Source organism: Prinia subflava, chromosome 5 (assembly GCF_021018805.1).
Source record: "Prinia subflava isolate CZ2003 ecotype Zambia chromosome 5, Cam_Psub_1.2, whole genome shotgun sequence".
Lineage (NCBI taxonomy): Eukaryota > Metazoa > Chordata > Aves > Passeriformes > Cisticolidae > Prinia > Prinia subflava.
Genome location: NC_086251.1, coordinates 4,579,805 through 4,593,934, shown reverse-complemented (window position 1 = coordinate 4,593,934; position 14,130 = coordinate 4,579,805). Strand labels below are relative to the sequence as shown.

At 46.4% G+C, this 14,130-nt stretch overlaps 1 protein-coding gene across 1 annotated transcript; it reads right to left on the bottom strand.

The window, feature by feature from the left end:
• Positions 1–11,343: 11,343 nt before the first annotated feature.
• Positions 11,344–12,529, bottom strand: LOC134550556 (olfactory receptor 5V1-like). Its single transcript, XM_063397296.1, has one exon. The coding sequence runs from the start codon at positions 12,274–12,276 to the stop codon at positions 11,344–11,346; it is 933 nt and encodes a 310-aa protein (XP_063253366.1). The 5' UTR covers positions 12,277–12,529.
• Positions 12,530–14,130: the final 1,601 nt, after the last annotated feature.

Here is a 14,130-nt window from a genome sequence, read left to right as displayed (position 1 = left end):
CTTCATAACAGGAACATCAAACAAAGCTCCATAATTGCAAAGTTTGTTACGGGAATATTTCCTCTGCAGCTCGGACAGTCTGTGCCACCCGTGATCACACGTCAGTAGGATTGGGGAAGTCCTAAATTCTGCTTTTTGGAGTTGCACAATGCACACTGTTTTTGATGACAGCAGATTTACATGGGCAGGAGAGGAAACACGGGGTTGCACAGCCATGGGGGTCACATCTTGGTGACCAAGGCGAAAAATTCAACACTCTGTTCTCATATGGGATTAGGTTTAGCCATTCCCAAATCTTTCCTGTCTCAAATTACTGTTTTAATTTCGACTTTACTTCCTATCGTCTCCTCATGGCTTAGTTCAGGCCTCCTTTTATCTTGTGCTGCTCTTTGTGAAAATGAATTTAAAATAAAAGCCCGGAACGATTTGGGTTGGAAGGAACCTTAAACATCATCCTCTTCCACCCCTGCCATGGCAGGGACACCTTCCACTAGCCCAGGTTGCTCCAAGCCCTGTCCAGCCTGGCCTTGGACACTTCCAGGGATGCAGGGGCAGCCACAGCTTCTCTGGGAAAGCTTTGCCAGGGCCTCAGCATCCTCACAGGGGAGGAGAATTCCTTCCTAAAAAGTGAAAATTGCCTGATGGAAAGCCCAGCCTGAGTAAGGTGATGCTTTTAGCAGGCTTCTTCCCAAGAACGCCTGTAAAATTCTTTAGGAAAAATTCTTTAGTGTTTAGGAAGAAATTCTCCCCTTATTTTAGCACCTTTTATCCCCCAGCATTCCCAGCTCCCCAGGGCCTGTCCCATCCTCTTGGCAGCATGTGAGGATTTTAAATTCATGTCCCTCTCAGCGGCTTTCTTGGGCTGAAGCAGAGGCATGTTCATGCTGCCCACAGGCAAAAACAGTGTATTGTCTGCCTACACAAGGTTCAGATTGTTGAAAATAACCCCTGTTTTCCCTTGGATGATGTCCCATCAGGAACAATGGAGCAAGCTCTCTTGTTTACAGCTTAGCTACTGTACACAGGGCACAGACCCCAAAATGGCCAATTTGGGGATAGTAAAGCTGAGTTTTAAGCATGCAAAACTAGTCAGAGTCTCTTTGGTGAGTGTCTGTACATGATACAGAAGGTTATTAGGTCAGAGATTGAGATATACACAAAGGGAAAGTTTCCATGACTCCTACCCCCACTTTAATATCATTTATCCTGACTCTACCCATGCCCTTCACTTGACCTTTCCAAAGGGGCAGAAAACAGGACTGCTGAACAAATACTGGACAGTATTTGCCCAAAGTAAATTCAGAGACAGATTTTTACTGATACAGTCCCTTGGCAAAAACCTTGGCATGTAGCTTAGGCATCCAGTTAGAGCTTCAGTGAGAGGGCTGTCTTGCTGTGAGCAGAGAGCCAGAATGCCCAGGAACGCACAAATGTCATTTCTCACCTGTAGAAATGCTTCACCTCTCACTTTAAAACACTTGATTTCACCCTGCTGGTTTAGTGGCCAGAATAATAACAGATCCCAGTTAAAAATCAACAATTGTTCCAATTCCAGTGAGCAAGAAAGTGCTGAATATGCCTCAAATGTAAAATCAACAAAAATACAGTAACTTTTTTTTTTCCCCCCACAAAGCTCAAAGTCCTGTAAATAAGAGAAATTGCATCCAGTCAAATATTTGTTATGGAGAACCTCCACTGCATCCACAAACTCCAGTCTCGTTCAGCTTCCAGGCTTTATGCAAACACAAAAGCAACTCTGAGCTTGGCTCCAAGGTTGATCATGTGTCTGGAAATTTGACACTGCTCTCAACTGTGAGTTTTGAAAGCTGTTTACTAAAAACATCTGGGCTCCACTTGCTCCGGGAGTTTAACTGAAAACTCCTTCTTGCTGCTCTTTGGGCAGAGCACTCGGTGGGAACTTTGCAGTTTGTTTCTTTTAGGGGCCCGAATTTTTCCGAGTGGGAAACCCAGGATTTAGGCAACCAGTTCTCAGTGAGTGCTTACAGCCCAGAATGCAAATGGCTTGGGAACACAGAGCTGTGGTTCCTGGAAACACTCTCCAAAGGGAGACACACAAAGGATGTTTGAAGTTCTGCCGGGAAATTTGCTCTGGAGACTGAACTCGAAGCTGTTTTTATACACAAAAAAAGTCCCAAACACAGAAAAATCTGTAGCTTTGTGCTACAAGATTTTGTAGACAAGGAGTATAAAACCCTCTTTAGTCAGACAACTTCTTCTAAGTTGTGACACAGGAATTTTTCTCTATGGAGTATTTTTATATGCAGTCTAAACAATTACAATTCTCTAATTTGCCCAGAATACCCTTTATTATTATTTCTTTTACAAACCTTGTAAAAATATACTTAGAGCCAAAAGAATGTGGAATAGCAAGGTAAATAATACAGTAATTCTGTCAGCATAGCCAGAGGCAGGATCTGGCAAATTTACTTGGATGTATCATCCCTTTTTAAACTGATTTCCAGACTGATTCCAAAGCTCCATCCCTGATTCCAAAGGCAGCCCCAGGTGCACGCAGAGGAGCTCTCACAACACGGATTTGCCAAGCTGCACAAGCCACAATAAGTTTGATGTTTACATTCCACCACAGGCCACAATCCACAACATTTGCTCCAGTGTAATGATCCTCCCGTGGCGCCATCCACCTTTTTTTTTCCTCTTCTTTCAGATTCAGAGTGTTAAAAACAAGGGGGTGGGGATCATTCCTGTCTCGTTTGTGTTGTATTGAACTTTTTCTTCAAATACTGTACAAAAATGGCAAACAGACCACCCATCTAAAGTCAACAAGTGTGGGGAAATTTCTAAATACACCACAAAAATCACCTCATTCTGAGCATGAATTTCCCTGGAAAACACTGGTGAGTGTTCAAGCCCTCATGGATGACCAGGCAGCTTAGATTCTAAATACAAGGGGGAATTTTATTTTTTTTTCAAGAAGTTTTATTTGGGCATCAAAGAGACAAACAGGTTTGTCCCCCCTGAGGCCATCAGGTAATTTTGTGAGGATGCACAAAGGTGTTCCTAGGATTTAATGCAGAATTGAGTTTGAGTAGACACTAAATCTCTCAGAGGAAGCTCCTTTTATACTCAGCCACCCAAAAAAAGGGATGAGCAGCAAATGCTTTCAGGCATAAGGAGAAGAAACAAGCTTTTACAAGGAGCTGGCAGTTAAAGGACATGCAGCAGCCTGATAAAACACCACAAGAACAAGCAGTGGCCCATGGCTGATCTCTGTCGGGCAGGATGGGCGGGGGCGCACCCTCAAACTGCTGAGCAGGTCTCTCCAGGAACTCATTCCACGGCTTATTCAGAAGAAGTGAAGGGGTGAAATCGATGTGGAGGGATGTTCTCAGCAGAGGTGAGGCACAGGGAGAGTTTTCCCTGGGAAAAGCTGGTTCCTGCTGTGCTGTGCCGTGAGGGGACACTGAGAACACTCCTGTGGTTCACACAGAGGTGCAGCCACAACTCCGCAGGTTCCACACCCACATCCACCTTTCCTGCTGGGTGTAACTTCCTCCTAAAGCCACGTTCAAGCCCTTGGCATCAAAGTAAAAATACTGAAAAGCAGCTCAAGGGGCTCAGGTTGGGCCTAGCTCTCTGTGCTGAAGTGAGGAGTGTTGTCCGGCAAAGTCACCTCTGGAAGAGCTGGACATGGCTCCTTCCTCAAGGTGGGGAAGCAATCTGGAGGTGCTTTCCCTGCACACTCAACAAACTAGGGGGGTAAAAAGCAAGGAAATTGCACAGAGAAATAAACCAGGGACAGTCATCTCTGCTGGGGCAAGAAATGGCTGTGACGCTTTAAATCGGGCTGGATGGCGCTGAAATCGTCGTGTTCAACTCGGCAGATGTTGGGCCGTGCCCAGAGATATCAGCATCCCAGCAGGCAATAAAGCAGTGACAGAGAGGCCACCCCCTCGGTGGGACAGGGAGATAACGGGGAAGGGCAGCCTCAGGAACCCCTCAGCAATCACACGAGGCTGTTTCAGACGCTCTGCTGCACTGGGCAGAGCCCCCAACCCCAGGCAGACCACCCTGGCCTCGTGCTCAGTGTGCTGGGAAGATGCTCCCACTAAAAGCTGTGGAGGCCAAGCCCTCAGACTCCCCTCAGACAGCAGCCAGAGGAATGCTCAGCCTGGCCTCAGGAATCTTCCACCCAGTTGCTCTATGAGTAGCTTGCTCAGTCACGCATGGCCACAAAAACCTGTCTAAATAGGCAGCGATGACCAAGACTGAAACTCAAACTGGGAACTTTCCAGTCTGACAAGTAAAAAATAAATAATAAAAAAATATATTTCCGCTCCACACACACTTAGCACAGGCCAGGCCCTTCCTTGCCTGGTGTTTGGGGCTCTTGGTTCCTTTCTAAAAGCCTCTGAGAAGGGACACAACCCACGGCAGGCTCAGAGGAGAGAAGATGAAACACTCCCACAGCCGAGAAGGCTGCATTCCTCACGCAAACACCCCCATACCTCATTTGTCTCATTTCCCTGTCTCCAGCCACTCTGCTAACCCCTTAGAGTGTCTCTGCAAGCTGTGAACGTAGCAGAAAACAGCATTTTTCACCAGTTTCTAGGGCTGGCCTGGCCACTGGATGGGTCTGAAAGCTCCAGAGTTATGAGGCACACAGAGGAGCTCAGAGACTCCAGGGCAGAGGGTGATCACAGAGAATTTCACCAAGGTGCCAAGACCCCGAGGAGCAGGGAAGGATGTTCAGTCAGGCCCAGAGGGGAAGAGTTCTCTGACAAAGCATTTCTCCAGTCAGGAGGTGCAGGTTGAGCAATGGGCTGACACCAGCTGAAACAACAGTCCGGGAGGGAGCAGAGGGATGCAAAAGCACGAGGGTATCTCTGAGGTCACCAAGGAAAACAGAGCCTGTGACTAAGAAGGAAAAAAGAAGCCAGAATTGCAGCATTGTTACTTAATCCGGGAACTTTGTTCAATCAAGGCCAGCAGGCTCAGCATGACCACACAAAAAAAGCTACCAGGATTTTATTGGAATTCCTGAGTGCCTGTATCCCTGCCTCAGCCTGGTTTAACTAGCAGTGGGTTCTCCCAGGAAAAGGCAAGTCCTTACTTTATCCCCAGCCTGTGTTTACTCTGATCTGCTTGGGAGTTACCAGGCCCTACTTCCCTTCACATAAATACAAACATTTCGAGAGGAGCAGGGAGGTTGTCAGCCTTGGACAGGAGAAAACATCCACTTGCAGAGTTTTCTGCTGGAAACCCTTCTCCTTCAAATCACCAGCCTTGCTGTGGTGAAAAATTCTGTCACCACAAAATTCCTCAGCTGGGAAGGGTTCAATCCCTTCTTGCTGTGTTCCAGAGGCTGGAAAAACAGCTAATCCAGAGAAAGGAGCACTTCCTAAACTTATTTCAGCCTGAACTGTGACACAGCCACTTCACAGGCCTACAGTGCCAAGGATGGGAACACAGCAGGGAATTGGGGAGACTGGAAAAGAAGGAGGAAGGGGACTGAGAATCTCTGTTTTTACAGCCACATCCAGCATGAGAAGCACCAGTGCACAGAGAGACTGAGGAATAGGAAGAGAAAGTGACACCACCATTACTTTACATCAGCTGGAAACTTTCTCTTCTTGTTCCAGGTGCTTCAGAAGTGGCTTTTTCCAGAACTGGGAGAAGACAGTTCTATGTCTTTCCCCATATCACTCTCTGCCCAAACCAGACAGATCTCTGTTTCAGGCAGTTCCTGCTTTCCTATCAGGTGGGAGGATCAGGATTGAGCAACAGCATCTCCAAAAGCAACCAAACCTCGAGGGCGAGGAATTGGGAAGTGTGTGGGATCTCTTCCCAACCATCACATGACTTTTATTCATCCTCATCCTGGGGAATGAGGTAACATTCCATTTTCAGACAACGTGCTTTGCCTGATATCTACAAGAACCAAACTAAGAACGTCTTTTTCTTTTAAAAAGGATCCTTATTTCACCTGCAAAAACTTGTGCTATACCATAAATCAGGGAATAAATGGAAGGTTAATTAGCTGTAATTTCAGTTCAGTTGCTCTGTGAGGGATGCTGTCCTTTACAGCTCTCTCCATGAAGATTCCAGGAACTTTGTTAACATTCCCAGCATTAAGATTACAGTCAACAAACAGGGCATTGAGAGGCTGGGTACAACTCCCAGCACCCTTCCAAGTGACACTTCCACCTCACCTGCCTGCCAGAGGCTGCCTGGAAAGGGAGGAACCTCCCTGCGGTGTCCCAGAGCTCCTCCTGCTCTCTGTGAGGGAAGGGAAGGGAAGGGAAGGGAAGGGAAGGGAAGGGAAGGGAAGGGAAGGGAAGGGAAGGGAAGGGAAGGGAAGGGAAGGGAAGGGAAGGGAAGGGAAGGGAAGGGAAGGGAAGGGAAGGGAAGGGAAGGGAAGGGAAGGGAAGGGAAGGGAAGGGAAGGGAAGGGAAGGGAAGGGAAGGGAAGGGAAGGGAAGGGAACCACTGCAGCACCTGGCTCCGTTCCCAGCCACCAGACTCGGCACGGCTCCCTCCAGGCGAGGCCCATGGCACGGGACTGGGGGGCAGCCTCTGTCCCGGGTTGTCCCGCTTTGTCCCGGTTTTGTCCCGGGAGGTCCCGGCTCGGCCCAGCCGCCACACGGGGGCGCCCGCGCTGCGCTGCTCCCCGCGGGCCAGTTCGCGCGCTCCGCTGCCCCGGGGCACGCCGGGAGTTGTAGTCCGCGCGGCGCGGCGGCGGAGCCGTGCTCACCAGCGGAGCCGTGCTCACCAGCGGAGCCGTGCTCACCAGCGGAGCCGCGCTCGCCAGCGGCTTCTCCGCGGTTCTGCGGGGGCGGCTCCCCCACCTTTGTCTCTCATGGCCACTCGGGGACGTTCAGGGTGGTTTCCGCCATCCCGCAGCGCTGTCGGGGCGCAGGGCCGCGGCCATCGGTGTCGTGTGGGAGGCGCGGTAGGTGTCATGGCCGTGGCGGGGGGGCGCTGTTCCCTCACGATCCCCTCAGAGGGGAATGAGGGCGGGCGGTGCCCAGAGCCGGGAAAAGGCGAGCACACATTGAGATAATCCGTGTGGAGCCCGTGCCGAACACGAGATGTTGCAACAGAGGAGTCAAGTTGCATCTTGCGTTTTATAAGGAACAAGCATACACACAACATTTAGTTACTCTGAGAAATCACCATTTCCTGTGTTTATAAAAGTCCTGATTATCACAGAATCACAGACTGGTTTAGGTCGGAAGGGACCTTTAAAACCATCACATCCCATGGGTAGAGACACTTTTCCACTATCGCAAATCACTCCAAGCCCCATCCAACCTGGCCTTGGACACTTTCAGGGATGGAGCAGCTGTAGCTTCCATGGAAATCCATTCCAGTGCCACACCACTCTCACAGTGAAGATTTTTTCCCCCCATTATTCCATCTAAACTCACCTTCTGTCAGTTTGTGCCATTCCCACTCGTCCTGTCACTCCAGGCCTTGTCCAAAGTCCCTTTCCAGCTCTCCCTGAGCCCTTTTCATCACTGGAATGGGCTCTAAGCTTTCCCTGGAACTTTCCCTTCTTCGGGCTGGACATTCCCATAACCAGCAACAAGCATTTTGTTACACAATTAAACAGAAATAAAAATCCAATTATGTTGTGAGAAGGGAAACAAGGGCTTGTGGTCTAGAGGCAAAAAGAGAAAATGGAAAAATATATGGAAGTGGTGAAATTGTCACAAAAGCAGGATGAGAACAGGCCTGAAACGTGTTTGGTGACAGCAGAACAGGCCATAAAAATATAATAAAACATATAAAAATGATATTCCTGTCTCTATAGAGGATGTGTCAGAGCTGGCAAGCAAAGGAACTATTTTCTCTATACAAAAGCTTTTAGTTTTCCAAGTTTAAAATTAAATGTCATGTCTGATTCTGGGATTTTTCACAAATATTTTGCACATTTACTTTCCTGAGGCTGATGGGAAGCAAGCCATGAGCATTGTTTTTAAATATTCAACCCCAAATAACTTTAGATTTTCCAAGCAATGACCCTCACACTTCTTTTTTACCTGAAACTTGAATTTAAATTGGACTCAGTCTGCTAATAAAAGGAATTCTGGGTATTATTTTAACCATCCAAGAAAAGCATATAATTTAACCCTAACTTTGCAAAAGTTAATACACATTTCTGCTGATGCCAGGATAAATTCTAGGCAGGGCAGAGAAAGGAAGCCTGGATGAGCAGTATAAATTCCAAAATTTTAGGTGATTATCCTTGAGTGAGATAACACAAAGCTGTCTAAAATGGGATTAATAAACAACCAGATTTTTACCACGCCCAAAAGGGTAAATTTCTTCCCAATATCCAATCTAATCCTTCCCTCCTTCCCATCCTAAAGCCAAGTATTAGAGAGTGGCCACAAGGAGGACAAAGTCTCTTCACAAGGAGCCTTGATCCTATTAATCCTTTTTTGAATAGGAACTTTAAAATAGGGAGGAAAGAGAGAATAAAATAGCACTGACATGCCAAATGCAACTGTTTTTTGATTCCCAAAGTCCTGGGAATTTTAAAGCCCAGGGCTGTAGCCCAACCTGAATTTCTCAAGTGGATGTTATTTTTAGAGGAGAAAAAAGAAATCATCCTCTAAATCATCCACTTTTATGTTGCATGTTTTCATATCTGGCAGCACTATATGAAAAAAAAAAAAAAGAGGGGAAAATTTGCCCTGGTTTCATTGCAAGTAATAAAATCCACACATAAATACATAGTTGGACTTTCCTTAAGGAGAAAAAAGTCATGGGTTTTTTTGGTTTTTTGGGGTTTTTTTTATTGGGGTTTTTTTGGTTTGTGGAGTTTTTTTTGGTTTGGTTTGGGTTTTTTGAAGGCCTATCAAGAATTTCAGGAATCCTTTATGTTTAGAAATGGAAAATATGAAAATGGTCTTTCATTAGTTACATGAGATTAGCCAAATACTAGGTGAAATCTGATTTTCAGTGGCAAAAACAAAGAGTTAATTCACAGAGGGTCATTGATATGGGAATTTCATTGATAGAGTATTTTTCCTCGATTTACTTGGTGCTGTCTGCATTCCCACCTCCCGTTCCGACAGGGCAGCTCCACTTCTAGGAATAGGAGAGGAGCTCTGTGGAGATGAGTCAGTGCAGGGGTATTGATTTCTGAGAACAGCCGAAAATAGACTCTCAGGGAAAGAGGAGCAGAAACTGGGTGAGTGTACAACGAACCTTCCCTGCTAAATTTTTCCAGTGCTGCCAAAGAAAATCACAGCTGTCTCCTTCCAGTGTTAGAGGTTGCTGGGCATGAGGAAGATGGAAGAGGAGGTCGTGGTTTTGAGGAGGATTTAGGGATTAGCACCTCAGTTTTTAAGGGATAATACAGCTGATAATAAAGAGTGAACACTTCCCACCAGACCAGGTTGCTCCAACCATCCAGCCTGGCCTGGAACACTTCCAGGGATGAGGCAGCCACAGCTTCTCTGGGAAAGGAAAAAAGAAGGAACATATTCCTTGCGAAGTTACCCAATAACTCAATCCCAGCTTTTGCTGTGAGCCTTGTTTGGTCCACTGGCAGCAAACAGGTCCTTACAGTGGATCTTTTTGGGAACACATGGCTCTGGTGGGTGGAAAGGAAGGGAACTGTAGCAGAATTAGACTTGATTATCCAACTTTTCCACCTTCACAAGACAGGAAAGGTATCAAAATCTCCCATCTGGACACATATTGGAAATCAGGCTCTGGTTTGGTACTTTGGAATTCAGATTTGTCCTTTAAAAGGCATCCAGGGTTTGGAATTGCACACAGGCTGATCTCCATCCTTAGGCATCTGTCCACCCAGCTACATTTAGATTCCATCAACTCTGCAAAGAGGAGTGTTCAGTCCTGCAGGGAGCAGCCACCCAAGGCCCTTCATCTTAACAAACCCTTTTGGGCATCCCAAAGAAGCCTCTAAAGATCTTAAAACCTTCTTAGGAAGCTCCTGGTGGACTTTCCTCATCCTTCTAACAAGTCCCCAGTGACAACTGCACAGGCACTGAGGAGAAGGAAACTTTCCTCCTTTTTAAAGAAAATGAAAACTTTCAAAGCAGTTCACTTTGTCACAGCTTCTCCACACCTTGGCTGAAGAGTTCATGGCTTGGCCAACACCTCTCCAGTCCTCTACTTGGTTAGTGCAGAAGTTGTGGGAGGAATTTGAAGGATAATTGAGCCTTCATCATTATCCTTCACCAGCTGCACCAGCAGCTGCCCCTGGACAGCCACTTGTGGTTGGCAGAAGTCCCTCAGAACCTTGTGACAGTGCCTGGGGACATCACAAGGGGGCCATCAGCAGCCTGGAACAGATTCGGGGTTCCAGGGGTTCTAGTCAGGAGTAAAGCTGTGCACAAAGACAAATCCAATTCCTGTGCCCTGGTTGTGCTGCCATTCAGAGCCCTGGAAGAGCTGGAACAAGGAATATTTTTTTTTTCTTGGCAGATGAATTGTTTCATAAATATCCTGCTCACACAATCTCGTTCACACTTGTGACTTTTCTTGCATTTCAGACACCTTAAGGCTACAGTTAATACAAAGTCTCATCACAAAATGGAAGTATAAAAATTCAGAGCCACTTGTGGATAAATAAAAGAGATTTTATTAAACCTATCTCATCAGAAACTTTTGAGGTCAATCAAGTGACAATAATCCCAGCATTTTTACAGGATGATTTATTATTTCTCTGCAAAGAAGAGAGGTGGTGAAGAGAGGGGTGAGCTGCAGGGAGCAGCATCACCTCTCTTTCCATTAGGATTTGAGGCAGCAAGGAGAAAAAAATGGGAAAAAGGAAAAATGTAGTGGCAAACATGACTCCAGAGGTGGAACTCTGGAGATTCCAGCAAACAACAGACACCCAACAAGCAGAGAGAGAGAGAAGAGAGATGTCAGGGCTGAGCCGTAAAACATAATTTAATGGATTTGGAGTTTAATTTTGAAAGGGATATAAACTGCTTTCATGTGGTGTATCTAAGTGTGTCCGAGGACGAATTCCCAGAATTCTTGCCCTAAAATATGAATCCAGCACCTGCCTGCTCTCATCTCAGCTTCCTCAGTGCTCAGTGGAGAACATCATTCCCAGCTGGACGCTTCTCCTCCTGTGAAAATGAGCTAAAGCTGTGCCGTGCAATTCTGGAAGTGCACGGTTCTCCCTTCAAACTGCAGAGGGAGCCAAAAGAAGGCGTTTTCAACCCAGAGGAGTTTTGAGCCCAGAAAAAATTAATTTGGATCCCAGCGTATAATTTTTAGGTGTCTGAAAATTAGAGATCAGTCACAAACTGTAGTTTTACCCAGCTGATGGTGGAAACGAAGCGAGGTTTTCTTGTCTTGTTAAAGCCCTTCTCACCTACTTGATGACTCTTTTTAGGGCACACTTTACCTCTTTGTTCCTGAGGCTGTAGATGATGGGATTTAGGAGCGGGGTGAGCATTCCATAGAGCATGGACACGACCCTGTCCCGGTGCGGGGAGTAGGTGAAGGAAGGGCGGACGTAGGTGCTGATTGTGGTCCCGTAGAAAAGGCAAACCACGGTCAGGTGAGACCCACAGGTGGAGAAAACCTTGTGCCAGATGCCAGGGGAGTTCCTGGCCAGGATTTCCAGGAGGATAAAGATGTAAGAGACCACGGTGACCACGCAGGCACCGCTCCCCAGCACCCCGGCCACCACCAGGATCACCAGCTCCCTGCTGTGGGTGGGCGAGCAGGAGAGGGCCAGCACGGGGGGAATGTCACAGTAATACTGCTGGATCTTGTTAGCCCCACAAAAAGACAGTGTGAACACCAGAGAGGTGTGCAGCAGGGAGTTCAAAAGCCCTGTTGCCCAGGTGCCCACGGCCAGCTGGGCACACAGCTTGGTGCTCATGATGCTCGGGTACCTCAGGGGGTGGCACACAGCCACGTAGCGGTCGTAGGCCATCACGGTCAGGAGGAAAATCTCTGTGCCCACCACAGCAATGAGGGAAAAGTGCTGGAAGAGGCAGCCAGAGAAGGAAATCTTTTTGTGCTCCAGCAGCAAGGCCCCCAGCATCTTGGGCACGGTGATGGTGGGACACAAGAGATCCAGCAGGGATAAGTTGCCGAGGAGAAAGTACATGGGGCTGTGCAGGTGGGGGTCAGTGCTGATGGCAACGAGGAGAATGATGTTGCCTGCCACGGTGGCCAAATAAAGGAGCAGGAACAGCACAAAGAGAAGCAAACGGATTTCTGGGGCATCAGAGAGGCCCACAAAAACAAATTCGGACACTGTTGAGAGGTTGACCCTCTGCATCTTATCTCTCATTGTGGGAATGAGGCAGAGGTTTCCCTGGAATAAAGAAGGTGTAACTTAATCACAATTGCATCCCCATTTTAAGGATTGTGAGGGTTTTTTGTTTTTTTTTTTGTCTGTTTTGAAGTTCAAAACCATTTCCAAACCTACGTATTCCTAATGCAAAAGGAAAAATGTAGATATTAGATTTCACAGAGATTAATCTAAAATGTTGGTTTTTTACCAAGTTGCCATCTCAGACTGAAGCGCTAAAAGTTGAAATTGCTTTCCCTTTGGTGTCCAGCTTAGACACAGCCCTAGGCAACGAAACAGGGTTTTCAAGGTTCTCTGAGCAAGGGGAGTGTGGTATAGATCCCTAAAATCCCTTTCAACATTAATTATTTAGGATTAATAATATTACAAAAAGGCTCTAGATTAGCAACTGAAGCTAAAACTTTTTAAGGGAGGAATACTATCAGAGAAGAATTAAATCCATCATAATCAGCAGATAGATGCATTTTAGGGCTTTTTTTAGCTTTTGGATGGGGTTTGCAGCAACCTGGTCTACTGGAAGGTGTCCCTGCCCATGGCAGGGGGTTGGAATCAGCTGAGCTTTAAGGTGCTTTGCAACCCCAACTGTTCTATGATTCTATCATAGAAAAAAGTTACAATTTGTCATCCCACTAAAGACCTCCCCAGATTTCTATAAATTTTACCCTAAAGAATTCCATAATACCATTGGTACTTCTAGCATCTATCTGAACTTTCCCCCCATCCCCTTTCCCCACTTCAGAGAAGTCTAAATTAAAGGATCTTCCCATTTACCCTGCGTCTCTACAGTAAGGATTTACATACCAGCCCTACAGGGAGGGAAAGCAAAGTTCACTCCAAATGCCTCCTTTTTGGGAGACTTTGGGATTGATTTTGAGATGGTGGGAATATTGTATTACGTTTTCATTTGTAAGAGATGCAGGGATAAATAGACTGATGAAATATTTTATCTGGCCAGGCTACTCTGTGGTCTCATGTTCTCCCAGAAGCTTGAGAGGGAGCAAAGTCGGGACTTAAATTACATAAGAAATAGTTAACTCAGTTGAAATAAAAAAGACATCCCTTTTCCATAAAATGGGGAGCTCATTCAGGTGAAATAGCAAAGAAACAACACAGAAATACTCACTGGCACACAGAATTAATTACAGATGATTTATAATTGTCTGCATCTCCAGGAAACAAAACAATCCTTTTTCTTCTTTCTACATGTGACATAAGAATGATTTCACTCGTAAGGAAGAGATGAATCCCGACAGAGCAGCGTTGGAATATTCGCACAGACACCTGCCAGCACTGGCACAAAGGCTGGCTTGGCTGCAGGAGTAGGCACCTCTCTTCTTTAATGAGGTTTTATAAATATGAGGGAGTGTCTGGGGACAAGTGTGTCTGGCAGTTTTTTTGGATGTTCCCTTAATTGCATGTATGAGGGGTTTTTCAGAACATTGCCAAAAGGGTCTGGTAACAGAAGGAACCTAAATTACCAGCACTGCTTTGAAGAGCTGGCAAAAATTCCACTCTGGTTCCATTAAGCATCCATGTGTGATTTATGGGAGTGCTCCTTCCCATGTGATGTCCAGGACTGGGAACAGGCCTGTTCATATTCCAGCAATACCTGATCATAAATTCTGCACTGCTCACATGAGGGACTCTGACTTCTTGGGATTTAACTCCATCATTCTTCCAGCCTGTTTTCTCTGTTTGCAAACTCCTGGAAAATTAAAGATTCTGCGTCTTACATGGGCAAACAGTGATAGGACATGAGGGAATGGTTTTAAACTAAAAGATGAGGGATTAAGATTGGCTATTAGGAAGAGATTCTTCCCTGTGAGGATGCTG